This window comes from Falco biarmicus, chromosome 4 (genome assembly GCF_023638135.1).
Source record: "Falco biarmicus isolate bFalBia1 chromosome 4, bFalBia1.pri, whole genome shotgun sequence".
Classification (NCBI taxonomy): Eukaryota; Metazoa; Chordata; class Aves; order Falconiformes; family Falconidae; genus Falco; species Falco biarmicus.
The window spans coordinates 103,281,485-103,309,216 of NC_079291.1; the positions used below are offsets into that span (position 1 = coordinate 103,281,485).

The window sequence follows — 27,732 nt, forward strand, 5'->3', positions numbered from 1 at the left end:
TTGCTGTCCTGCCAGACTTGCCTCACACAGGATAACCTCCTTTGAACTTAAGTGAGGTCCATGGTGAATTTATAGGTCAAATCATCATGTACAATCTTTAAGAGTTTCCTTTTAATTTCCGCAACAGTAGGGCAATAATTCTTATGACAGGGTACATAAAATTATAAGAAACTTATTTGAAGTTGTGGGTGTAAAAAGTCCAAATCTTATTTCTCTTCCAGAGTTTACAGGTGTCTGAATTGTCATATCATGGTTGTTCACACCTTTCAGATTTCAAGTGCAACTATGAATTGGAAATGAAATTAATGATCTAACTTTTATTTTCCCCATTACAGATTGACCAACTGAAACAAGAACTCTCAAAGAAAGAATCAGAACTTCTTGCCTTACAAACTAAGCTTGAAACCCTTAGCAATCAGAATTCAGATTGCAAGCAACACATTGAAGTGCTTAAAGAGTCACTTACTGCCAAAGAACAGAGAGCTGCCATACTTCAGACAGAGGTATTGTATCTTCTAATCATAAAATGCAATAGAGTTAATAGCGTGTGTCAAGGTGATGATGTGTTTGTTGCAAGTCTGTGCAGAAGGCAATTTGTTAAAGAATCATGGAATAATTAAAAACCCTTTAAATGCCAATATATTTGGTATATGTTTTTTTTTGGTAGTACGCCAGCTCTCATTCTAGAATATTTTAGAGGCACCTATGATTGCATTTTAAGAAAATGTTTGTGCCTAATTCTCATTGGCTTCAATGGAGGGAGCTGGGCCTTAATGACTAGATTGTTGTGATTTCATTTCTTGTTTCTTCACCTGTTAACTGAGTTTTTGTTTTGGTTGCCTTGGCTTGATGCTTCCTTTCTACTGTGTATTTTTATTCTGAAGAGTGAAGCTACTGATGTATTTTGAAAGCATCTGTTGAAGGGTGCATGCTATTAATCTGTGGTTATTGTTTCAAGTGCAATCAATATTTATTTTAAAATAGGAATAATTTTAGTCTTTAAAACAGGCCAGTGCATTAGTTATATATCTGTCTACAATTTCAGATCATGAAAGAATGGGTAGTGGAATACACGGTTGAGATGGTTGTAACATTTGATGGAAAGTGTAAAATCCAGTGTTAAAAATGCTGTCCATTACTTACTTTCCTGGGGTTTTAAAAAGCTTCATAGATTTGGAGCACACAATACTGACTAGCTTGAGTCCTATTATAAAATCTCTTATTTTATTTTTATGTGTGTGCCCCTTTCAAGAAAGAAAAATACCTATGAAATTCAGTCATACAGTACAAATAATGTTTGGTCAGAGAAGTACATTAAAGTATACTTATAGAACGTTTCAAATTTCTGGCAAACAAAACTCTAGGAGAAAAAACAGCTTAAACTCATCATTCTCATGGAAGCAGGAAATAAATATTTTTAAGATTCTGATTATCCCTCTGTGCCGTATGTGTTATTCTCTGTACATTAAGATGATACAGATGAAATCTTGGAATTTCCAGCTTGTGTTTAATGGGCCGGCTAGCATATGTACATAATACAAAATAATCATAATAGAACAAGGGTAAAAACTCCAGCAATTTTGGCAGATCTCAATCTAGCATTTTTGTAGTAAAGATTACATATTTTAAATCTTTGGCTGTGCAAGTCTGTTTTGCAAGGTTTGTATTACCTGTCACGCTGCTGAGGATGGTGATGAATTCCTGTGGCTCTCCACTAATTTGATTCTTAATTCTTTATCAGTCTGGTAGGTATTCAAGGCAGTTCTATGGCTGGCAGGTGGGCAGTGATAAAAAAACCTGAATCTATAGTGCTCTTGATGAAGGGTTGCTGGGATTGCGCATTCCTGGTGGAGAACCAATTGATTTCTGACAGGTATTTAGTTCTTCACAGTTTCTACGTAAGGCAGTTGAGCTTGAACCTATTACATGAAGCAATTTAAGTCAAAATTAGCTTTTTGACTTAATTGTAATTGCCTGTTGGTGTGCAGGTTGTATTGTGCCTGCTTATTGTTAGTCTCTTCAATTGGGAAACCAAATGAAAAATTAATGTTAAAATGATCAGAGAGGTAGCTTGATAAAAGGAATGCTCTGTAACAGCAGAGAACTGTTTGGCATAATACCATGTTATTTGTGAAATAAGTGATTGTGATATTTCATACAAATGATGTGAGATTCTTCCAGTTTTCAGTGAAAAAAAATACAAATCTGTTCAGGTGTAGGATTAGTGAAAGGTATGTTCAGTATAATTTCTATTCCATGGAAGATACTAGTTCCTGGTTTTGATTATTTATTTTTATTAATCCTTTACTTCTGTATAATTCAAAGCATTCTGATGACAAGCCTTAGTTTGTTTCTAAATGAAGTAATGCTGTAAACTAGGTGGGTCGTTGCTGATATGAGACTTAAAAATGAAGGAAAACAACTCATAAATGTCCTCACTGTATATTTTGGTTCTAGACATCTATGACTGTCTCTGCATGGACTTGCTAAATCAATTGAGCCTGATTTTTTTTGTGACTGGTTCTTCAGAAATTGTGGGGTTTATTTCATATGTGTTATTGTCAGCCATTAGTAACTACAGTACCTCATAAACTGATGAAGTTCTGAAACTCTGCAAGCTCTTTTATATTGCCCATAGAAATGTAGGTGATTTGCATTTTCTGCTTTGAGCAGGGTGTAGGTGACGATTTTATCAGACAACAGTGTTTTGATTTTTTTTTTTTTTTTCTTTTTAAAGTATCTTTGTGAAGGGAATTGGGGAAGGTTGGTAAATTATGTCCACCTTTTCTGGGAAGTAATTTTAGTTAAAATTTTCTGTAATTTTCTGTTCATGTACAGAAGGCTTTTGGATAAAGTGTCACATCAATGTAATTTTTTTTTTTCTTTCCTGGGAGACCATATGAAAATGAAGGCCTTTGAGTACTGGGTTAATGCCAAGTTTCATTTTGGGATATGGTACATCTTGAGATGCATTAGGAGAAAAATAAAGAAAACAAACTTTGATTCCAGTTATACATATGTATTAATGCAGCCTGTATTTACCAAATAATTTTGAAAAGATATCATTACAGCGTGTGCTCTTACATGCATCATTTACTTGTGAGGCAGAGATTTAAATAACCTGTGTTAAACTTTATTGTCAGCAATTTACCTGATCTAGAAATACTTTAATAACATATTTGGCCAATATTAATTCCATCTCATTTTTTATCCATTTAAGATGCACTGAATTTTTTATTACTTTCCTGTACTTAATGGTAGAGATGCAGCTCATCTTAAATCTACTGAAAAAGGTCTTTGATGTAGGTAGAAATAACACACACTGTGTACCCATTAGGTTCTCAAGCTGGGAAAGAACAGCACTTTTGTTTGTTATTTTAAGGTCTCAGGGTTGTTGTAGGCATGTCACAGGCTGTACAGTTTTCCATCTGGAAGATTAGATATTTAGAGGTTAGAAATGAGGAGTGGTTTCTAAAGTTAAATAATATTGAGGCTTTCAAAAAGTACGTGTTTAGTCTGACCATACTTTTCAACTCTTTTGAATAGACTTTGAATCAAGAGCTCCTTGAATCTACTGACCTATCCAGTCTTATTTGCTGGAAAAAGAGTCTTATAGCTAGCTGAAAGCTGCTATGAGAAATATGTTCATATAATCAAACACAGTTTGGGTTTGTCATAAATTGCTGTATAACTATGTGAGAATGTTACTTGCTTTCCCTAAGAATCATGAAAACAAGTGACAGCTCTCTGTGTCCAAGCAATTTCACAGATTAGAAAATAAGGTTCTTCAAGGCTGATGCGTGTGTTCTAATGTTATATAGTTATATATTTTTAAGACTCTCTGGGTTTTGGCACATTCCTTACTACCCTACTGTATTCTGGGGAGTTTTTCTGGTTAAAAATGATTGCCAGGATGTCTCTTCTCCACAAACTATTATGTTACAACTTCCAGACTGGATGTGCAGTTTATTGGACAGAGTCTGTTAAACTGTGGGCGTTCTTGAGAAATGTGCTGGAGCTCCAAGCAACACAAAAGCTGGACAGCGTCTGAATTTGTACATTGCTTTGTCTGCTCCTGTAGGCCAAAATCCTTGTTTCTTATCAATATTTAGACAAAGCCAGAAAGAACACATCCTTAACATAAGCAACAAGAAGGCTGCTCACTAAAAAATAATTTCTAAGGCTTTTGATCTCTCACTGGATGCTGTGAGTTTGAGGGGGTTTAGAGCTGATCTTGTTCCTAGTGGTAGTCAGTTACGATCTAGTGGAAAACAGGCTGTTTGTGCTGCTTGCAGTTTTTCTTATTCAGGGTGGAAACGCCTCCTTTTTCTTTCTTCTTTCTTTTGCCTGCTTATTGCTCTTCATTTATTTTAACTAACATAATTTTAACTAAGGGGGGCAATAAGAATTAACTAATATTTTGGTTTTATTGTATGCTTCATTGTACATTTTGATTAACAAATTAATGCCTTCAGGCTGCATTCTCCTGTTACATCCTGTACAAACTAAATGTGATGCAGCAAGACAGGAAAATTCAAAATGATGCCGTAAAGTAAAATTTATTGAACTCCCTTTATACCTTCTCTTAGTTTTTTTGATGAGCTTTTTTGGTAATTGCTTTGCAAACATCAATTTCGTATAACTCAACAGTGTCTGTCTTCAGTACTGGGAAATTTCTTGCCTTTCAAAAGGATCTTTTACATTTCCACTTAATCTTTAGTTTGGAGAACTCTGGGGGAGTAGAGGGAATATTTATATATCATATGAATCTTTGCCAAAAATGTTATTTGGTGACATGTAGAAGATTAAATGTGGGTTAATTCCAAGTATTAGCAGAGGCTGTCAATTTTTTGTTTATGGTATATAGATTAAGCTGTGTTAAATTGCGTAACAAAACAACAACAAATCAAAAGCTTCTATGATGAAGCTCATACATTTCCTGCAGAATATGCCATCCCTGCAACAAGAGACCCATGGTAGGATACAGGGGCTTTCTGTGCACTAAACCCAGGGTCCTTCCTACCAAAGACCTGAAAAGGAGCAAGTGTCATTTACGTGGTGATCAAGTATGTGACCTGCCACTGTAGATGGATGAGGAATAGAAATACTGCTTTGCCAGCTGGGCTTTCTCTAAGACCTGGGTTTGAAGCTGACTAAACTAAGGCCTAGACTGTGCTGTGGTAGCCATCCAGCAATGATTCTAGACATTGCAGGTTTTGTTCTCAGCAACTGGGAATTGGGAAAAGGTTTTGTTTGCTTAGAGCAACTGAATTGTCTATCTCCAGGCCTCAGGTCTTATCTAAAGGGAGGGCAATGGCTTCCAGCAGCAGATGGGAAAGCAGCTGCAGGAAGATGCAGGGTGAATGGCAGCCCTCCAGCAGGTGGAAATCATTATGGAAAGAATTTTGTACAGTACAAGCTATTGTTGGTTGTTCCCAGATGAGTAAAGTTAATAATATTTTGGCCGGTATTAAGCTGCACTCCTTTCTTTCTGCATGTCCACATTGTCTATTTTTAGACTAGATAGTTTTTGTTAATTATCACTGTAGAATTTTATGCTGTCCTAAAACATGCTTGTAACCTGCCTTGAAGGGCTTCCTTCTGGTGGTGAAAGTAACTGGCAAAGCCCAGTTCTAATCCTGAGCTAATGTGTTCGTAGTTGCAGTGTCAACTTCCTGCCTAAATAGGATTACTTTGTAATCACCTTGTTGTAATTAAATCAGCTTAGTAAACCCTGCATTAAAAGAAATCCTGGACATATATCAGTTACTTCATAACAAGTCTTTTATTACTATTTAATAATGGTGCTTTGCAGGTTATCTTTAGGTTTTGGAGACAGCAGTTGCATATGATGCAAGAGGATGCGATTCATAGCATCACTAATGGTTAAAGCTGGAAGGGAGCTCTGGAGGTCATCTTGCCCAACCCCCCCCGCTCAAACAGGGCCACCTATAGCTGGCTGTCCAGAACCCTGTCCAGATGGCTTTTGAGTATCTCCAAGGATGGAGACTTCACAACCTCTCTGGGCAACATGCACAAGTGCTCAATGATCCTCACAGTAATGTTTCCATATGTTCAGAGGGAACCTCCTGTATTTCAGTTTGTGCCCCTTGCCTCTTGTCCTGTCATTGGGTGCTGCTGAAAAGCCTGGCTCTGTCTTCTTTACAGCCTTCCTTCAGATACTTATACACAGTGATATATGATGCCCCCTTCTCTTTTCCAGGCTAGACAAACCCAGCTGTCTCAGTCTATTGTCATATGAGAGATGCTCCAGTTCTTTATTAAAGTCCTTAATCCCTTCATTGCTTCATGGCCCTTCACCAGACCCTTTCTAGTATGGCCATGTGTGTCTTGTGCTGAGGAGCCCAGAACTGGGCACAACATCCCAGGTGTGGCCTGGCCAGAGATAAATTGAGGGGAAGGATCACCTCCCTCAATCACTGGCAACACCCCTCGTAAGGCAGCCCAGGACACCGTTTTGGGGTTTCTTTTGCTGCAGGGGCACATTGCTGGTGTTCGACTTGGTGTTCACCTGAACCTCGGGGTCCTTCTCTACAAAGCTGCATTCTAGCTGGGTGGACCCCAGCATATACAGTTGCATGCGGCTGTTCCTCCCCAGGTGCAGGACTTTTATATTTCCTTTCCCTGAACTGCATGAGGTTCCCCACAGTCCGTTTCTCCAGTCTGTCAAGGTCCCTCTGAATAGCAGTGTCACCCTCTGGTGTATCAGATGCCTTTCCCAGTTTTGTATCATCAGCAAACTTTCTGAGGCTACACCCTGCCCCATCATTCAGATAATTAATGAAGATGTTCAGCAGGACTGGATGCAATATTGACCCCTGGGGTACATGCAGTACTGGTTACCTGAGTCCCTGATCTCCACCTCCATCTGTGGTTCTCACAAGCCAGGTCTAATAGGGCATGAGGCTTAGAAGTAATCTGTTAGTATTAATTATGTATTCTTGTAGTTCAGGCATCCCTGGAAGTTCATTAATTTAACTTTGTTGGCGAATTCTATCAGTGTTTGTTATTCAGTAGAATAGATTATTTTTTGTATCATTTCATGTCTGGAATTTTCATGATGACTTTGCAAAATTACTCAGAATGTGTTACTACTTTAAAAGTGTAGTTTAAATTTGAGGTCATTCTTACATAGTTGGTTTCAATGGTCAGAAATGAAGTGTAAGTGGAGTTATAATGATTCTTAATCTCTGCAGAATGTTGACTACTATTGAGAGGCATTGACTAGTGTATCTGTTTATTCAGATAGTTGTTTTACATGTGTTATAGCAGATCATCAGAAATAAGAGGATATCTGGATTTTTCTTTTTTGATGAGTGTGGTTTGGTAATCACTTTGCAAATATCAACTTCATATAACTCAAAAATGTCTGTCTTCAGTACTCAGAAATATCCTGTCTTTCAAAAGGACCTTTTACAATTCCACGTAATTTTTAGTTTGGAGAACTCTGGGGGAATTTCATTCCCAGAGTGAAACTGTATTTCTTTCAAACGATGGCAATTGGATCAGATTTCAGGTACAATGGCACTTGGTCACATGATGTGAGAAAACTTAAAATCAACACTAAAAAATTTAGGTCTAGTTCTTAATGCAGTGTGCTTTTTGCATGGTGTTTCTGTTGTCTGCATGATGTCAAGTTTTTTTGGTTTGGTGGTTTTTTTCTTTTTTTTTATATAGGTTTATTTGACCTAAAAAGCTATTATTTGAAGTTTTTATTGACAGTTGAAACAAGAAGATATAATACTGTAAAGCAATAACTATCATGGTGGCCAGAGTTGGGAGGTCTGAAAATGGTTTATTGTCAGTAGGAAAAATGTTTGGAACCAGCCCTTAGAAGGTTCACCACCTCTGCTACGTGCATTTAATTTTGTTCCTTTTTTAAGGGTATATATAATAGTGCCAAACTATGCAAACTTTTCCTACCGTAATGTATATAGCCATTGTTTTTGATTATCTTTCTATTAATGAAGTGAAAACCCTAAGGTCAGGTAAAAAATGAGCCAACGTCAGGCTACTCCAGCTACAGAATGCTGAAAATGTCACTCTGCTCCGTAGAGAACTGTTAAAAGGAAGAATATTAGACTTGCTGAGATCTTCTGTGCTGTTGTGAAAATAGCTATAGATGTTAATTTTTAAATGATGTCTTGTACTGTTACTGCAGAGGGAAAGAGGCTAAATAGCATGAATGATCTTTTTTGATTATTTTAATAGATGAGACACTACCATTTGTATACTTTAAAAAAAGTGATAGATGGTACAGTTTGAGACTATATTTGTAGATATTCGCAGTGACTGGCACTTAACTACTGCTTTTACCATCAGGAAAAAAACCTTAAATTGATGCTAATAAATTCATTTCAGCTGTAGCTCAGTGGAGAAACACATTAATTTCATCAGCAATTCTGACACAAACATACTTAGCACTTTATTAGTTAGTGTAACATTGCTTTAGATAACACACCTGAAAACTGGCAGGTGTGCTGTTTGAAGGTTAATGAACTGTGAAATAAGTAAATATCTACAAAGAAATTTTGTAAATTGTGAGCATGGCCCTGTCAATAGAGAAAATGGATTAGAAAACCCTAAGTGGTCTGTACTGTAACAGAATACTGATGTGTTCAGCATACGCGTATTAATATAGAAAACCTAATAAAAATGAAGAGGAAAGGTGATTATAGTAGGTATTTATTGGAGTCTGTTTTTTCTTTTAAACAAATCTGTTTATAGAGAAGGGCTGTGAAATGATTGACTTCTTGGCAGTTCTTAGTTTGCATAAAGAGCAAATAAAAGCAGACAGCACAAAATACTTGGAAGAAAACTAGAAACGCTTTATTGTTCTTTCTGTTACCATGTTGATACTTGATATTGCTTGAAATGTAAATCTGCTTTTAATTTTACAATAATAATGGTATAACTACAGTTATTTCACTCTCACATTTTTATTTTTCTAAGTTAGTTTTACTTTGAAATTGTATTTTTCTATTGTTTTGTGATTTTTCTTGTTTCAAGTCAGGCTGGGCCAGATATTTCAGTGTGGTCTCTTTTCTGTACTGCCAGTGTATTGTTCTGCTAGATGTGCTGTGCGTGCAAGGAAAAGATCACCCACTGTAAAAAGCGCTGTTCTGGAGGCATTTACTCTCTCTGTCACTCCACAGCTGTTTGCAGCTTTCTTGACAGTGTGTTCTATATTTCAAATGAAGCTTTATCTCAGGTGGAATTTGCCAGCCATTTCACTTTTTATAAAGTTTTCACATTTTGTGGACACCTGTGAGAGTTAAGGACAGGAGAGAGGAACATAGTGGCAAGGCAGTGTTCAAAGGATTAAACTGAAACAACGCTTAGATTAGCAAAATCCTGAATTTAAACAAAGTAAACATGAAACAAAGTTGGGGTTTTTTTTTTTGGATTTCAAGACTTGACTGTTCAAAAGCACACCAGATGACATGGTCTGATCTCAGTGTTTTCCGTGCTTTGAGCAGGAAGTTGGACTAGTGACAACCTGAGACACATTCCAAACTCAGTGGCTCTATGGTACTATGAATGAAGCTCTCTCAAATACATGGTAGGTAACACTGTCCCAAAGATATGTATTTTCTGCTTTGTGAATTATATACTAGCATTCACTCATCCAGAGAAAGATTAAATACTGATTTATTTACAACACCCCCCGCCCCACACACCCCCTAGTTGAATCCCTTCTTGATAATAGCTTTAAATGTGCTGTCTTTCTTTTGGGGAAACCGTTATTTTTGTTTCATATAAAATTGAAATGGAATTGGCTGAGGGAAAGGTGAGTGAAAGAGTGGAGAGTTCCATTTACAGGCCCCGTAGAAAGTAGTGCCTAGAGATAGAAACACAGATAAAAAGAAGAGGGGAAAGATGAAAGTACAAAGATAAGGGCTGTATACTCGATGCGTAAAGCTTTTATGCAAGTTGTTTGGGACAAATAGTTTAATGGATGTTAGATTTATCTTACTGTCAAAACGCTTCTCATTTTCATTTACTTTATTTAAAATGACAAATAACTGTCGTCATCCCCTGCCACCCCCCCAGTTCTTAGATTTACAGAAAATCACCTTGTTGCCATTATAAATAATATTCAATTAGACAGGGTTTTGTAACTGAGCAAAATTTACTGTGGTAAGGTAAACTAAGCTTCAATTAGGCTTGATTCTATTGGATGGAAATTACTAGAAAAATATTAGTACTGTTATCTGCTGATTTAAAACTTTAGATGTTTTGAGAGGAACTTACGATAGGGTTGCTTCAGAAATTATTCTTTGTATACTTTAACTGTTACTTATATTGTGATTAAGTCTAAAGAGGCCTAGTTACGATCCTGATGTATTGGTACTGTACACAAAGAAATTCAAAGATAAACCCACCTCAAAACAGCATTGAAATTTCACCAGGTAGATGCGAAACAGAGAGGAACACAAAGAATATGTAGATGTTGTAGTTAGTATAGTAACTAGCAGTCATCACCCCCCAGCCTGAAACTGTTAATGATGTTTTATGCATATTGCTATAATGATGAAGAATTAGGAGAAATTGCTGAAGTATTTTTACATGTTTTTGGTTTTTTTGTTTAAGAGACAGTTGGGGAGAAAGGGCTAGAGCCACTTAGAGGAAGCCACGAATTAAGTTGTCTGACAGAAGGGAGACGGGCGCTGTGGTTTAGTGAATAAGCCATGAAGGGTCTTAAGGCCAAAGGCAATGGATAAAAGTGAAAGAGGGAAGGGGCAATGGTGACTGGTGTTTTGTATCTGCTGTCATGGGGTAAAAATGAAAGAAGACAGCAAATCCTCAATGAGGCTGATCCATGTGTAGGTTACATACAGCTAGGTAAAAGCTTGCTACACAAAGGTAGGGCCAAGATGCATTTTTAAATTTTTTTTAATGTGGGTGTTAAGAATGCAGCACAGGGATATTATGTGCAGCAGTTCAGCCTTTGTGCTGATCAAAGCGCAACAAAGGACAGAGACTGCAAACTGTGTATTTTTAATTAGTGATTTGTTTGGGAGCATCTTTGTTCAGTGATCTCCTCTTTCTAACACAGGTAACAGATTTCCTAGCTCACAATTGCTCTTAACAGTTCTTAGCTCAAATTGCCCCAATACTCAAGCCTGTGGTAGGTGCAAAGATACATTCTCAGCCTGCCCTCTGTCTCTGCAGAGGAAAAAAATAATCACGCTTCCAGCAGAAGCACAGTTTAAAAAAACAGGAGATAGGGCCCATCTGAAATAAAAAAGCTTCTGCAGCTGTGGCATCCAGAAATCTTTGGAGATGTTCATTACTGACAGTAGACCTCAGATGGCGTTTTGATTCTTCTCTTGGTAGGATTCTGAATATTTTCTTTATAGCTATGTGGTGGTGTGGGCTCTGTGGCTTTTTGCCCTCTCTCTTTTTTTTTTTTCTTTCTTTTTGTCTGCTTTATTTAACTTTTAGAAGGAAAGAAATCTTTAGATCTTGGTATCACAGTGGAAAATGAAAGCAAGAATCTAAACTTGTAAAAGACCAGTGGTTTTGCAGGTGACCTGCTGATATTTAGGGAAATCTCAGCTAATACAAACAGAAGTTACACACTTTATATCCCAAGCGATAACATAACATAATATAATTACATAATACTTTACAGTTCTTTAGTACTTTCCATACTTTAAATCATCATGTAATGCAGGCTGTAAGAATTTTTGAAAGATTTATCATTGTTATAGGTAAAAAGTAGTTATAAATTATCTCATGCAAAAGTAGCAGCAGTTGCATTCTCTCCTGAATAATTTGATTCTGTCATCTGGTATATTTTCAGTGAGCTGGTGTGGTAACCTAAATGCAATTCCAGTTTTGTGATTTCCATTTTTGTTTTCTGTTAAAGCTGCTTTTTCATTTCATAAATTGGAAAAAATAGAAATCCAGACATAAATGTACGGTTTGATTTAGACAAGTGAAGGACAATACTTGTGTGCCAAAAGCTGTCTTTCTGAAGTAGATTTGGTACTTTGCAGCTCTACCATGCTAAGTTATGGCAGTTAAGTTGTGTAGCCTTAAGGCTTTAGTAAATAAAAATCCTTGTGGACTGTTGGCTGGCACACACATGTGGGAACAATCATCTTAGTTTCCAGTTGTTGCAGGAAGGAATTTCAGTTGTGCACAGTAAGCCATGAAAATAGTGGTCTGACACTTAAAAAGAAGCTGGGCTAAGCAACTACTGTGCATGATAGCACCTAGTTAAATAAGGATATTAATGTCCTTAGAGCAAAAATTTTTAAAGATATGTAGTTAATGAGAAGGCTGTGAATTTAATTTAATTAAAATACAAAATGTTCTCAAAGGCAGGATGCTAATTAACATTTGCTGGACTTGACTAGGTAAAAAGTGCTTGTAATAAAGCTCTGAAATCATCTGTGTCCTTTGAAAAATGTTCTTTTTAGATCTTTAGTCATGTAAGTGTTTAACAATGTTAGTAAACTATTCAGTTAGTTGACTGTGGTGCAATTCTCAATTTGTTTGATTCTTTCTTTTCCTGTGTTTATTTTTAATGTATGGCATTATAACTTAAATCTAAGCTCTTCAAACAAATCCTTTGCATGTGTATTTCCTGTACAGGATCGTATACCTTCTGCCTGCTAGCATTAGTTACATTATTTCTGTGCAAGAAAATTTGTAATGCAGTAATATTTGTTAAAGAAATAATAGCATTATGTGGCATTAAGTAACTTGAGTTTGTATAATTGCCTTTTGTTATTATCTGTTCTCTGAAATATAAAGAAGAAAGGCTGTGGATTGTGTCTCCTGTACTTCTCTGTTGAATGTTCACTCTTTCTCATACAGAAAGTTAACACTGAGAATCACAGGAATATACTTATTTCCATATTTTTGAGAAGGAAGCATGGGATATTAAAAAATGATGAGAATGCCAAGGCTTGCTGATGCCATTATAGACACCATATATTGTAGGCTTCTTGCTCTTATATATTCATACTTCTTCCTACCTGTGTCCATTCCACCAGCAAAGACTCCACGTACATCCTGATGAATTTCCATTGTATACTCTTTGCCACAGATCTGTGTGTCTGTTTTTGAAAGATTCTTGCTTAACAGTAACTGAATATTTTCAGTTGATAGCATTTTTAGTTTTACGGAAGAAACTGTGTAAGCAGTACTGTGCTAGAAGAAATAAAGGTTTAGAAAAGTCGAAAAAATTGTTTTAAAAATGCAAACAAATATTTCTGATGCATTTCTGTCAGTTTAATTACTTTTAAACAGTATCATTTACTCATGTTTCTGAACACCATTAAAGCAACACTAAATTGGATTCTGGAATAGTCATATATACTATAACTGTCTTCCTATACTATCCAATTGAAACAAAAATCAGTGTCTGTGATATCTGCCCATCTCTATATATTAATATTTTTTTCATAAATAATATTTTGCTGTTTTTCAAGTATGTGTACTGTTTGTGGTTGAGTTTGAAACATATTGGTAGCAAGATTGGAGAAAGTTACTACCTATTGTAAAACATTTACAGTACTTTTCAGTAGTAAATTTGGAGGAACGTTGCAGCTGAAATATTCCTTATTGAGGGGAATAATGTTGCCTTAAAATGGCAGAATTAATAAAGTAATAAGAAGAAATGTTCTGGTAGAAGTTACTACCAGTAGTAATAAAAGTTACTAAGATTCTTTTTCTTTGCATTTCTGTAAAAAGCATTCATGATGCCTGCTGGCCATATCCAGTCTGACAGAAGTGATTCTTTGGTCAGTGGCTTGCATGGAAGATGGATTACTACTGGAAAGACTTGTATTGGAGGTTCATCTTTCATCTTTAAATTTAGATACATAGAAAAATCATGTAAAAATAAGTAAGAGTCCGTACAGGGCAAGGAAGGAAACTGTAGAGGAAAAAGTGCTCAGAAATATGTGAGCTCCAGATTACACTGTACTGATCTTTTACATGTTTTGGAACTCTAAAATGTGACATAGTGCACAGTTTTTAATGGGCTCTTCTGAATTTCAAACAGAACATGTTCTTTTCTGTCTTGGTATAGTTCCACATTATTTTCTGTCTTTAAATATTTATAGCTAAAATTACCTGCTTTATGTCAGGAGCAGTAAGGTTCCTGAGATTAGAAAGTATGAAAATAAAAGATTGTAACCTTAATTCTCTGCAATACCTAGTCAGATTCACATTATTTGAGTTGCATAAAGTAATCCTTTCCCCTTATAATTAATTTATTTCATTTTTGAGGCAAGTGTAAATTTCATTTGACTCTTTTGATGAGAAGAAAATTCATTTTCTTCATTAATAGACAGGTAATTACTAAGGTATTTCATTGTGGAGCTGTTTAGTCTTTCTGCATGGTTGATATAAGAGAAATTTGCTTTTCTCTTACTGAATAATTTTTTTCTATTTCTTTCAGGCCAGTTTTATCTTTCACGTAAATAAGGTCTTGGCTGACCTTTCAATATAAGGATTGATTGGTTTCCTTGTTTATTTTGAAATGTTGCCAGAAATGGGGGGGGGGATGCAGGGTGGAAGAGAAGTTGCCTTTATCTTACCCCATTTTAGCATTTTATGCATGATTTCATAAAGTTGTGGTAAATTCAATAGTACATATTTAATACAGCTTGTAGGTTTGTTTGCAACAGACTGGAAACAATTGAGAGTAGTTTTCCTAAGCATAACCATAAACATAATGAAGTTTATTCTGCCAAGTGTCGGACCACAAATACAGACACACACATGTGTGGTCAACCTGCCCTCCATTTCTAGGAAAAGTGCCATTGGACCAAATAAACTAAGTTTAAATCAGGCAGGAAATCTTTGCCAGACTTGACCTAGACTCGTACACATCGGTGACTCATGGTTGTTGCCCAGCCCTGCAGCTGCTTGGTTTGTGAGCTACGCAAGAGTTCAGGTCTGTCTGCACTGACGTGCCAGTGGCCTCTGTTAGCTGCTTCTCCTCCAGTGTGGTTCTGCGTGCTAGCGGGCTGGCAGTGGGCTAGTTTACTTTGTGTCATCGCCTGTCATACATGTTGAAGCAGTCTGTCACGTACTTGGTGAGAGGCTAAGCTTCAATGGGGTATGCTTTTTCTGAACAAGGGATGCTTTCAGGAATTGTTAAAATATATGAGAATGTGTTGGTACCATGCATTTTTATAAATGATCACTTCTGCATAATTGAAATCGGCTCTCATTCTTCCTCCTCTAATTATGAAGCTAAATAAAAAACAATAATACATGGGGTGGGAGCAGGCACAAGTGACCTGGTAGGAACAGGGAGACCCTGGCTAAGCATGCAGGTATAGGGTTAAGAAAACCAAAGCCCATCTGGACTTGAATATAGCAAGAGACATGAAGAGCAACAAAAAAGATTTCTACAGACACATCAACAGCAGAAGAATGGGGAAAATCTGGGCTCACTGATGAATGGGAGTGAAGACGTGATCCTAAAGGACATGAGGCAAAGGCACTGAATGCCACCTTCACCTTGGTCTTTGCTGGTCAGACTAGCTTTCAGCAATCCCGGGTCTCTGAAACCGGTGTAAAAGTCCAGGGCCAGGTAAACTTACCCTCAGTGGAGGAGGATCAGGTCAGGGAGTATTTAAAAAAACTGGATACACACAGGTCCCATGGCCTTGCTGGAACGCACCTGCAGGTGCTGATGGCATTGTCTATTATCTTTGCAAGATCATGGTGGCTGGGGAGTTTACTGAGGACTGTAAGAAAGCAAATGTCACTCTTTAAGAAAGGTAAGAAGTGGGATCCAGGGAACCATAGGCTGGTAAGGGAAGGTCTTAATAAGGAAGGAATAATCCTGGAAGCCATTTTCAAATATATGACAGATAAGAAGGTGATTTGGAGTAGCCAGCATGGATTTATGAAGGGGAAATAACATCTGACCAGCCTGGGAGCTTTCCTCAGTGAGGCAGTTGCCTCTGCCAGGGTTGCATATAAGCATTTGCCCTTGATGCTGGTGAGGTCCTAAGTATTGGTGTTGCTATGCATGATTGTGGCTATCTTCTGTTTATCAAGCACTACTGTTTCTTGGGCTTTTCTTGCTAAATACACCACCTAGTCCTAAAATCTTATGTAAGTATATCTTCTAATTTATGCCAATGTACTTCTTGTTTTCAGCCTCTCTTTCATTTAGCTAGAGTAATTCCATTTGCAAGCTAACTAATCTTTAAAATATATTTTGCCTTATTGTATAATATAGATGGGAAAGCAAGAGACTGGTCTTTATTTCTGTTCAGTGTCATAATATAGTTCGTAGTTGTTAAAGCAGATTATAATTATTCTATTGTTTAACAATTATTTCCTGAAAATATTAGAAATTGGGTTAAAATAAAATATATCAAGAAACAGGAAAGTCCTTACAGTTAGCTAACAGCACATGAATAGTAATGGATAAATATGACTTTAAATATATTAGAATGCCATCATAAAGGGCAAGATCAGCCCTATTTTCCCTGTACGGGTTTATGAACTATGAATTTCACTATCTTTAGGTGACATGCCTACTTCTCAAAATGTCTGATGCTTTAAGCATGTTTTCATCACTCTCAGCTTATGCTGCCCTTAGCAGGTTTTTTTTTTTTTATTCTCTAGAATTTCTGGGGTTATCAACTGAGAATATAGTAATTTTTTACTGTCACTGAACATAATACACAGTTCTGTGAAAATAAAAGTAGTATTCTGGATGAACCTTTAAGTAAACTCTGCCTTGTATTTTATTTAAACTTTTGCAGTTTTTCTGGGTGGATTGTCCCCAAGAAAAGCTGCATTTTTCGTGGGTTGCTGATAGTTTGATTTGGAATCTGACATCCTTCTCTGCTTATGTTGAGTTTGGTAATTCTTCAGCATTTTTGTTAGAGTGTTTCTCTTTTGCAGTTACTGGCAAACTCTGTTTTGAAGTATTTCATGTCTGTAGCGGTTCAAATGATTTTTAGGCAAATGGAAACCTTGAAAGATCATCTTTGTTCAACTTCATTGTGGAAAGGATGGTTAAAGCACAGTTACATAATAAATTGTCACCACTTACCTCATGAGCACAATCACAGGATATCTGGAATTTTGCGACCTAACTTTCTCTTATGTAGTGCATTTCACGCTCAGCCCATCCAGCCTAGTTGCTGCATGCCCACCGCTGTGACTCTGGGGAGATCCTCAGGGAGGGCTGGTCTGCAGGTGCTTCCTCTTCTGGTGGGACCTTCCTAGTGTGGCGAGTTGCGGTGCCATGCTTAGTCTGGGGGTGTCTGTTGTCTGTGCTTTTAGTGCAAGGAGGTACAGGAGACTGACAGATTGAGGCTTCAGTTCAGATGAATCACAGGATTATGTACCTCGAGAGGGGACTGTAGAGGTTATCTAGCCCAAGGTTCTGCTCAAAGCAGGTCTTAATTAGGGCAAGTTGCTCAGGGCTGTGTCCAGTCAAGGTCTGGATATCTCAGGGATGGAGGTTCTGTAATGTCTTTAGGCACTTGTTCCAGTAGTTGACCAAGCTTGTGGCAAAAAGATGTGGGTTTTCTATCTTCTCACACCCTCCTACTAAATAACTGAAGACAGCAGTATCTCCCTGTGGCTTTTTCTTCAGGGTACATAAACCTGGGGCTTAGTCTCTCCTGGTACAATTTGTGCCCCAGTCCCATGACTGTCCCGGTGGGGCCTCGGTTGAACTCATGCCAGTGTTTCAGTATCTGTCTTTTACTGGGCAAGTCTGAACTGGACACAGAGCTCTGAGTATAATTTCACAAGTTCCAGAAACAGGCTCCACACCCCCAAGGTAGTTGCTGCCGCCTCCTCCAGTTTGTTGGCTTTGTTTTGTGCTGGTTTTAGCTATTGTTCTGGTGCATAACCAAAAGAAGCATTTCTAGAGCATGAGTTCAGAGTTGCAATGTGTTATTAATTCCGATAGTTATTATTAGTCGTACATAAGTCCAAGAATTATTATCCACTTACAGTTCTAAGATAAACAGTTTGATGAAAAGCTTATATTATTATTTGATGTATTATTTAACAGTTCAATGTATTTAAAAAAATATGTGGTAGTCCATCAATAAGAAAAGAACCTTTCCTATCCAAGAAAAAATGTGTTAACCGTGGACCAAAAAGTATTAGGAAAATTATTTCTGTTATTATATATTATTTTCCTCCACAGAGACAGATGCAGGTTTTATGATTTGAAGACCAGGGCGTGTTTTTCAAACCTTACCTTGATCACTTGCAGGATTACTGGTGGATGGGTTTTTTTAATGTTTGCTTCTGTGGAAACAGTGCGCAAGTGGTTTTGATGAGCAGCTGCTCAAAGAGAACACGAGAAGAAGCCACTACAGCAATTTAAGTCAATCTGATAGCACCAGCTGTTACCTGGCTTCATCTCTTCATGAAGGAGAAAGAGATCCAGGGCATGGTTATGTGGTTTTCTGCTTCCATCTCCGGCTACTGTACTGAACCCCATAACATCTCATAGGAAACAGGAATAAAGGCATGGCGCACTTGGAAGTTCAGGGCCTCCTTTCATTTATTTCATTATTTTTGGGCTGGCTGGAAAGTGTCGGCAGTCACATGCATGGGGGTTGCCCACATGGGTAAGAATCATAATAGAATTTGGATCCATTATGTTGGATTTTCCCCATCTAGAAAAGTGTTCTTGCATGGCTGTAATAGTTTTATAGGTCTAAAATGCAGTGGCAATAGTTAATGCAAAATTTTAAGATATAAACAATCATTTAAAATGTCAAATGCAGCAGCTGAGAGGGAACACAGAATGGCAGCTGTGATATGCTAGATTGATAAATCAAAATAATAAATTCAAAACATATGTTAGGATCTCAGTAATGTAATCCAGATTATGCTTTGGAGGGCAACAGTTGTGCCTTGTGAGTGCTAGAAGTTTACTTTGCCCTTGACCTGATGATTTGACATACACTAAAGGTACAGGTTGATGTATTGTGATAAATTGTATTTGTGCTTGTGTACTATCAACCTAAGTTTTTTTTATTCAAATGAGACATGCAAGTTTGATTTATAGTGCAAAACTATAAAGATTCTTATTCCATAAGAATTACATTTCCTTTTCTTTGTCGCAGAATATGGCAGGGTACTTTAAAGGTACCAAAACTTGGGGGACGGGGAGAAGCTACTTGCTGTGGTAAAGCTTTAAAGTGAGTGTGAGAGCATTTTTATACAAGTGATGAGAACCTCCTGGACATGATTGACTTAAATTAGCTTGATTGCTTTTTATCAATTGCAGCTGCACTATTTAGCATAAAAATGCAAAACATCCAAAAATAATTTGCCTTGCAGTGTAGTAGAAAGATGGTTTTAGTTAGTCTTTAAGATGTTTCAAATGTTTATTCTACACAGATTCTCTGAGAATGGATCCAGAACATATCTAGTTACAGAGAATTAGTACAGATATTGTAAACTTTGAGAAAATTAATTAAGGAAAATATGCTGCTTTATGAATTACATATTTAGAATTTTTTTTTTTTTTCATTTTAACTGTGTTAGTAAGTTAAACAGTTCAAAGATATCTGTTATGCTGGCATAATCGGGCATCTGTTGCTAAAAGCTAAAAGAGAAGGACCAGAACTTTTTGTGTGGTGTACAATTGTCTCACTTGCTCTCTAAACCAGTGATATGGTTGAAAGAGAAATCCTGAAGATAAAGGAAAATAGATATTTTTTTTTCTAAATAAGAGGAGAAAATTTTAGGCCAGTCTTTGGAATTGCAACCCAGTGTAGAACACTTGATCAGGGAAAGGCCGCTACTGTTATTTAAAGGCTGTATTTGTACCCTGAGTTTTGATACCTGATGTCTGCCACCTGAGTTTCCTTTTTTGTAGGAATGTACTGCTTGCAAACTGAGGATCCTGTCTTTGTTTCAAAGGTTTCTGTTTTTCAGTGGTTTAATGATTTCTATGACATGTGATCTTGAGGCTGATTAAGTGCTTCTTTGTATCCTTTGGATGCTTGATGTTACCTAATTCACAGGAAAAATATTCATGTATCTAAAACTTGCATTGTTTACTGTCATTAATTATAATGAGCAGTTGTGCTGAAGAAGAACCCTTATTGTTATGCCAAGCAATAGGTTATAGTAAAGAATGAGATTACTTGAAGTCAAACTTTTGTACACTTTTAAGTGTTTTTGATACATGATACCTATATTGAAGTAAAAAGTTTTTATTATTCCTCAGATTCATTTACTTCTACATGTTCCTAGGATAATGATGCCAGTTTAAATCCTTAGGCAGATTCTTGGAATTAAGATGTTCAAAACAGAAAAATAGCTAGATAAGGGCATACTTAATGGTACAATTTCGGTGGCTGAATGCCTATTAAAGGCTTAAGTACTTGTAGGTACATATATATAAAAGTTTGTACATACATATAAAGAAATCACAAGGAAGTATAGGGATTATTTTATTACTATGTAAAGACAACCTGTGCTCCTCAGTTTCGTTCTTTGTTAGCATTAAAAGTCACATCTATATACATGATTCAGCAAATAAACTTCTAATTTTCTTTATTCCTTTGTTGTATCTTGCAATCCAGTACAGAGATGAATGAGAGTAGAGGGTTATATTTCTTCTTGCATAAATAATAGAAGAGTTTAGAAAGTTTCAGTTACAGAGGCACTTAATTGCATCTGCACAAGTTTACGGGCAGGCTGCAGAGGTATTACTGGGGGTGTAATTTATGTGGGAAGAACAAAGGCTGACTTTCCTGTCCTCGATTTAACTTTCAGGAATGACAGGCCTAAACACCACACTCCCCCCCGCCCCCCCCGCCTTTTTTTTTTTTTTTTTTGTACAGTAAGATGCGAATAAAAAAGGCTAATACACCTATGGATCCACAGGTATGCTTTTGTAATGCAATATTAAGGTACATCTACATTTAATGAATTAATTAAATTGTATGTGGTTGGTTTTATTCTCGAACTTTTTTTTTAAACTTCCTCACTAAAGGAGTACTTGGAAATGAAATTCTTTGAAGCATCATTTTGAGCTCCACAGTACTTGGGCATTTTGCTGTTTAATTGAACTGTGAAATATGTGCCGCTACATGGGATTGCACAGGGAAAGCCTTGAGGTATTGTTCGAGATAGCTTGACAGCTACAGAGAGAAATATTAGCAGTTCTTTAATGTGTCCTTTTTAACTTACTGGGTTGGAAAGGTGTGGGGTTTCTAGGGGTTTGTTTTTGTTTTGTTTTCCTTCTCCTTAAGATGATATTGTGATACTCATATGTGCAGAAAAATATAATTAAATTTGCATAGTGCAGGGTTCTGTGAAGTCAATCAGTGATAAACTTTACATTAAGATTCCTTTTGTGTGCTGGCATTGTCCTGTTTCTTGAAATGTATCTTTATTTTCCCAATCTTTTGAGAAGATTGGAAAAAGGAGCAGAATTTCACCCATGTGCAGAATAATCTATGTCTGGAAAAAAGATTACTTTCAGAATGCTTTCCAGGAAAAGAAAAACAGATGAGGAATGATACCCGCTTTTATTTATTTATTTACTTTCAGAATTTTCTTTAAAGGGCAGATTTATAAACCTCCATGTTAATGTCAACTGTCAGAGATTGGGGAATGAATTTTCATACTTAGGTTTCATTTCCATGACTAGTAAATCTGCTTTTATGTAGCCTCTGCTTCTGTGTTAAATCTTTTATACTCTGTTTTTTTAGCAGTAGTACTTGTTCATGCATGAACATGCATCTCTATTTATATCAAAATATATAAACTAGAAAGAATATACACTAAATATGTACTGTATACGCTAAAAAGAACATTAAGAATGATTAAACAGTAAGCAATTTTTAAAAATGAATGTCTAGCATGCTTTCTATGGCATATTAGGAAAATCCTTTCCACAGTAATCTGTATCTTCTTCTTTAAGGGTAGCCTTAGTTGAAAGGTTTAAAATCCTAAAAGTATTTCAAAGACACTTTCAAGTACAGAAACTTTCAACAGAAGTCTTTTGAACATATTTTATACAAAACCCAGGAATTCTGGTGACATTTTGTGTGGAACAAAATAGTTAATCAAAGATTGCAAATGCATTGCTAGCACAGGATTGAGAACAGATCTTTACAACTTGGATAGGAAGATTGAAACAAATAATAAAAGCTCTGTTTGTATCTAAAGTAAAATCAAACACTATTTTGAGTATCCTCCTTTGAATTTGCTATGAAAGATTACTTTTCTGGTATGAAAAAACCCTTTTCATTTAGGCAATTTTAGAGAGCTGCTGTACATCCATTTTGGTTATGAAATCTGTTAAATTAGACTAAGGCAGGATCTTTACTAAAGGCACTAATCCTGTAGGCAAAGAAAATACATTTTGTCTAATCTAGCTGACTTTTAGTAAGGCTTTTGATGCTGTAAAATGTTCGAGGGGTTAAAGTGGGAGACTCTTTGGTTCAAGAATGGTAGAATTGCTGAAACGTTGGCTAATAGAGAAACAGTGTAGGAAGTATGGAAGAGGAAAGACCAGGTTGGGGGAAATGACTGCTGAAGCCTCTCAAGATCTGATATTGTGATGAGGCTTATTTAATATTTTCATTGCATAGCTTGCCAAACTTTGGAAGCACGCACACAAGATTTCATGTTGATGCACAGATTGGAACCACTAGCAATGCTGAGACGATTTGGATGATCTTGAATTCTGGAGTGAAATAAAAAATGGATGAGATGTAATACTAAATAGAAGGTTAAGCCCCTGAGGACTGAAACCCAGAACTTCTATAATGTAAAGGTTGAGGTAAAGGTAGTAACAGTGTGTTAGTCAGAAGGTTGCTGTTAGCCACCAGTAAAATGTGGCTGTGGAAAATCTGATCCTAGAATGGATCAGGAGAGAGATTTCTGTTACATATGGGGAATGTTTTAACGTACTCTGTGAGATCTCATCTGAAATGCAGTTTGTGGTTCTGGTCACCCAGGTTCAAGAAAGATTAATTTAGGATAGGAAAGGTGCAGAGGAAGGTTAGAGGGATGATCTGGAAATGGAAAAACTTTCTTACAATGCTAAAAAGGCTTGGCTCAAACCTCTCATTGTATTGTGGTTTCATTTCAAGGGGTCATTTAAGCCAAATCATTTTACTTATCACTCTGTGAACTGGTGATGTTCCTTTTTCTTTTGGTTGTGATGTATTTGCTAAGGAATAGTAATTTCCAACTCAGGGATGAATGAGCGTAAAAACAACTTCAGATTGTTTACTTGTGGTAATCTGACCAGACTCCAAAATGCTTTTTTTACAAAATTTATTTTTGAAGTAGTAGACTTGTCAGTCTGTTCTCAGAATCCTGTATCTTATATGTTATTTGATCATTTAGTTTTATTTATATGTCACAGTCTGGTGTTCCATCAATTTGGGTTTGTTGTGTGGGGAAAAAAAAAGTAATCTGTAGAATGTTTCTTTCACCTTCCCCCTCTATAAAATGGAATCTGTCTATCTTTACATTACCAAAAATGGCCATACAATTTTTGTTCAAACTTTCTGAAATTCACTTTTTAGAGCAAACCAAGTCAAGAAAAGATTTCATTTTGGAAGGCCTGATAAAAGAATTATTTGAAACATCCGTTAGTGCATTTTATTTGGCTCAGCCAAACTTTTGCTTCAAGCTTTAAAATATGGGAAGCTTTTCAAAGGCTACCTGAGGGGGTGTGTGTGTGTGTGTGTGTATTTCATCTTCTAGGGGTAATGTTCAGATTTTTACATGTTTATAATAATAATACGAGCAGAAATTGGTCTGGAGGTTATCTGATCTTAAGATGCTGTACATCATATTACATTTTTCCCTCCAACCTCCTATTGTAAAGTATAATAGCAGTATCTTAACATCTCTATCAGAATTCTTGAAAATATTTCACAAGATTCAATGACAGAACTGCCATTGTGTGACTTTCCTTGGGAATTTTTGAAAGAGATCCTGCTCTTAAAGGAACCAGCATCTTGCCAGAAGTGGCTCAAGCTGCCTGTCTGCTGGCCTGATTCAACACTCCATTATCCCATCTACTTATTCTTTTTTTGCCTTTGTAGCATGACACACTTCTGGCTTTTTGTGCAAGACACTTTTCAAAGATCATAATCATTGGAACTTCATAGCACATCTAAGAGACAGGTATAGCAATTACTCGTTTACATTATGGACAGCAAAACTGAGCAGGGTAGAACCATCTTGCTGATGATTGCTTACTTGAGTCATTGTTTGAAGACACATATTCCTTTTACAGAAAATGGTTGAAAATGTCATTTGGATCCTGACATAATTATATACTTTATTGTATTGACTACATTTCTTTCACCTTGCTCTTTCTCTTGTTGCTGGTGACAAACTTTTGCTATAAAAAAAGGAAAATGGAAAAAAAATAAAAAAAATAAAATAGAGAGCTTATATGTATAGTGTTATCTCCAAATTAATTCAATGATGTTTCACTGTCTGATGTTTAATGACCACAATTAAATACATTTTGATCATTTATCTACTATAATTAGAGTTCTTGTTTTAGTTTTGACAGCAGTTTTCCTGCAACATTGCTTTTGTATCTACTTCTAACCTGTTGGAGAGAGATTGTTCACATACTTTTGGGCGGAAGTTTGAGCAGACAAATAACTCTTAAACTCTCTAAAAAGCATGTATTCATCATATTTTCATATTACTGTATTTACTTTAAATTATGTTTTTGATCTTCTGAATAGTTATGTTGAATGGTATGACACCTTTCTCTTCTAAAAATTCTGTTGAAACTTATCCAGCACATAGATTATATATTTGACAAACATTACTTAAATTAGTGGTAAACTTGTGCTAGCAACATTTAAAACAAAAGTAGTAGTAAAAGGTGGAAGGTCAATGAATTAGCATTTATCACAGTTAAATTTTAGCTGAGTACAGTAAAATCAAAAACATTTTAAGTTTTTCAGTGGCTATTTTTTGATCCTTTAGAATTCTAGTAGTCTTCATTTGTTGAGCCTTATTTTAGGAAAGGCTTTAATCCGTTTTATGGATGAAGGCTCCCCCAAGCCAAGGATAATGCAAATAAACTCAGTTCTGTGTCCTTTTGACTGTTGCTGTGAGAGAATTCAGCTATTGTGGAAAATGTAGGGGTTTTGTGGTGGTGGTGGTTTTTTTTTGGTTTTTGTTTGGGTTTTTTTTTGGTCCACTTGGTGCAGCCATATAGTCTTACTTTATATGATATTCCATGAAGATGATTGCCAGATTTGTAACTGGTCTTGGGCTCTCTTAGGGACTGGCATTTTAATCACATAGAACTAGCTGAGAAGTTTGTAGATGTTATTTTGTTGCTTTGTTCTGTGAACCATTTTTTATGGCCATTTTGATATCCAACAGAGTTATGAATTTTATTCCTAGGCGTCGAATGTGAAACGGTTTTGCAGGACTCCCTAGAGGAATGAGGTGTCAGGAACAAATTGTTTGCCTTGTGCAAAATTGTTTTCTCGTGGACAAATAGTTCCTCCACCACCTCATTGATTGTTTCTGTGTCTTCATTATGATATGTAATAGTAGTTATGTTTCACCAGCGTATTTTTTCTTATAGTAAATACTGTATTGAATCAAGTACGTAAAAAAACCTGGGGTGCCTCTGCAGGATTTAGAGGGCCCTAGGATTTTTTGCTCTGTGACACTCTGGTTGTACTATATATATATATATATGTCACTTTTTTTTTTTTTTTCTGATTATAAGCTTTATAGATTTTAGTTTCATTGAAGAGAGCTGGGAAAAGGGGGAAGAAGGAAAGATTTCTTTCAGCTCTTCCAGTGTTGGTAATTGTGGTTTAATTATTTTTCCATGCACGTTCTACTGTACTGCAGGATCAAGCGCGGATACTTAGTTCATGGAGTTTCTCTTTTTAAAATGCAATAATGTGTACGTGATATCTAGTATTGCCTTGCACATTTTGGAGAAAGAAAGAATATGATGGCATCCTTGAAATTACAGTTAGTATATCTGTGGGTTCTAGACTTCCTTGTACTGTGAAGAATCTGAGTTGGCTTGTATTCTCACTGAATCGGTGTTCAGTTGAAGACTCGGTTTATTTAGTCCCCATGTCTTGGCTGTCACTGTTGGTTCTTGTAGGTTACAGGGCTTTCTCTGAAAGTAGTTTTTGAGGGTTATTTCACTTGCTGATTCTTTTGCTGAAAGTATTCCTGACATTTTTGACAGTTTAAGATCACTTCTGTGATACAATTTGTTTTCACATCTAACTTTACATAGTTTCTTTAGTGTCAAGACTGTTACAAAAGCAGCACATAACAGTTTTGCTTTATCTTTCTCATGCAGATGCTATTCTGTCCTGAGAAACTGAGTGTCTCCCAGATGGAATATAATTGTGGTAAACTAGTAAACCCGTAGCTTCCAGCTGAATAATAAATAAACTCAAGATCAGATCTTGACATGGCTCGACTTGCTGCTAGATGATCTGGCAGACTAGATTCAGTAAAAATATTTGGCAAGCTAATATCTGTTAGTATGTTAGGGAAGCCTGCAACTGAATCTTATGTCTGGTTTCATTCCTGCATAACTTTTTGTTTTTAATTGACCATGTAACCTGTATTATAAGCACTCTATTTCTACAAAGAATGAAAATATTGCTTTTATGACCCTAGTTACAATATCATGCATTTCTTTGCAGTATTGTTGAGTCTCATTAATTATCTTAGACTTTTCAACATCTAAAATATGAGGTGAAGATCTACCATTTCTGTGATGATTACAATTTTAGAGTAAAATATCTTCTCCAGTTCTACCTAAAATGCCTGAAGTATTTTACTGCAAAGATGACATAAAAAAGAAGTTACCGATTTGGAATCTGAAACTGCTCTTTTAGTCTTTTCTTGAGATACTGCATCTCAAGGAGCCTCTCAAGGTCTAAGTAGTCTTTCCTTGTCTGGAATTCTTATCCCAAGCCAGCACAATCTCTGGAAACTAGTTTGGGAGTCTGTTTCCAGCATAAGAAGTAAATATATTTCCAATGTCTAAGACAGGCAAAATGGCTGCACTTCAATTTTGCTGGGAGTACAGTCTGCTTTTTGGTCGAGATGCTTGTTAGTAACGGAACAGTTTAGCAATATTACCAAGCCTCATTGTTTTCAGCTGACGGGCCACTTACTATCTGTAAGGTATCTCTGAATAATGATTTACAATTATTTTAAATTAATATATATGATATATTTCACAGAGCAATTTCTTAAAGGGCTCAGAATATCACCGAAAATCTATTCGTTTCCATAAATCTGTAAGCTACTGAGCCCTCACATATTACATTTTCTAGACATGCAGATGGGGCCAGATGGGATCCACCTGAGGGTACTGAGGGAGCTGGTGGAGGAGCTTGCCCAAGCCACTCTCCATCGTTTATCAACAGTCCTGGCAAACTGGGGAGGTCCCAGAAGACTGGAGGTCAGCCAGTGTGACGTGCATCTACAAGACAGGCCAGAAGGAGGATCTGGGGACCTACAGGCCTATCAGCCTGACCTTGGTGCAGTGGAAGGTTATGGAGCAGATCATCCTGAGTGCTAGCACGTGGCACACACAGGACAACCAGGGGATCAGGCCCAGCCAGCATGGGTTTATGAAAGGCAGGTCCTGCTTGAGAAACCTGATCTCCCTCTACAACAAGACAACCATCCTAGTGAATGAGGGAGAGGTTGTGGACATTGTCTACCTGGACTTTAGTG

At 36.6% G+C, this 27,732-nt stretch overlaps 1 protein-coding gene across 4 annotated transcripts in view; it reads left to right on the plus strand.

The window, feature by feature from the left end:
- Positions 1-27,732, plus strand: part of ERC2 (ELKS/RAB6-interacting/CAST family member 2) — a 521,691-nt gene that overhangs the window by 133,437 nt on the left and 360,522 nt on the right. For all 4 annotated transcript variants that reach the window (XM_056338313.1, XM_056338316.1, XM_056338314.1 and 1 more), the window contains one exon: positions 336-503. In XM_056338313.1, coding sequence (XP_056194288.1) covers positions 336-503 — 168 coding nt within the window. The remainder of the gene's footprint in view (positions 1-335; positions 504-27,732) is intronic.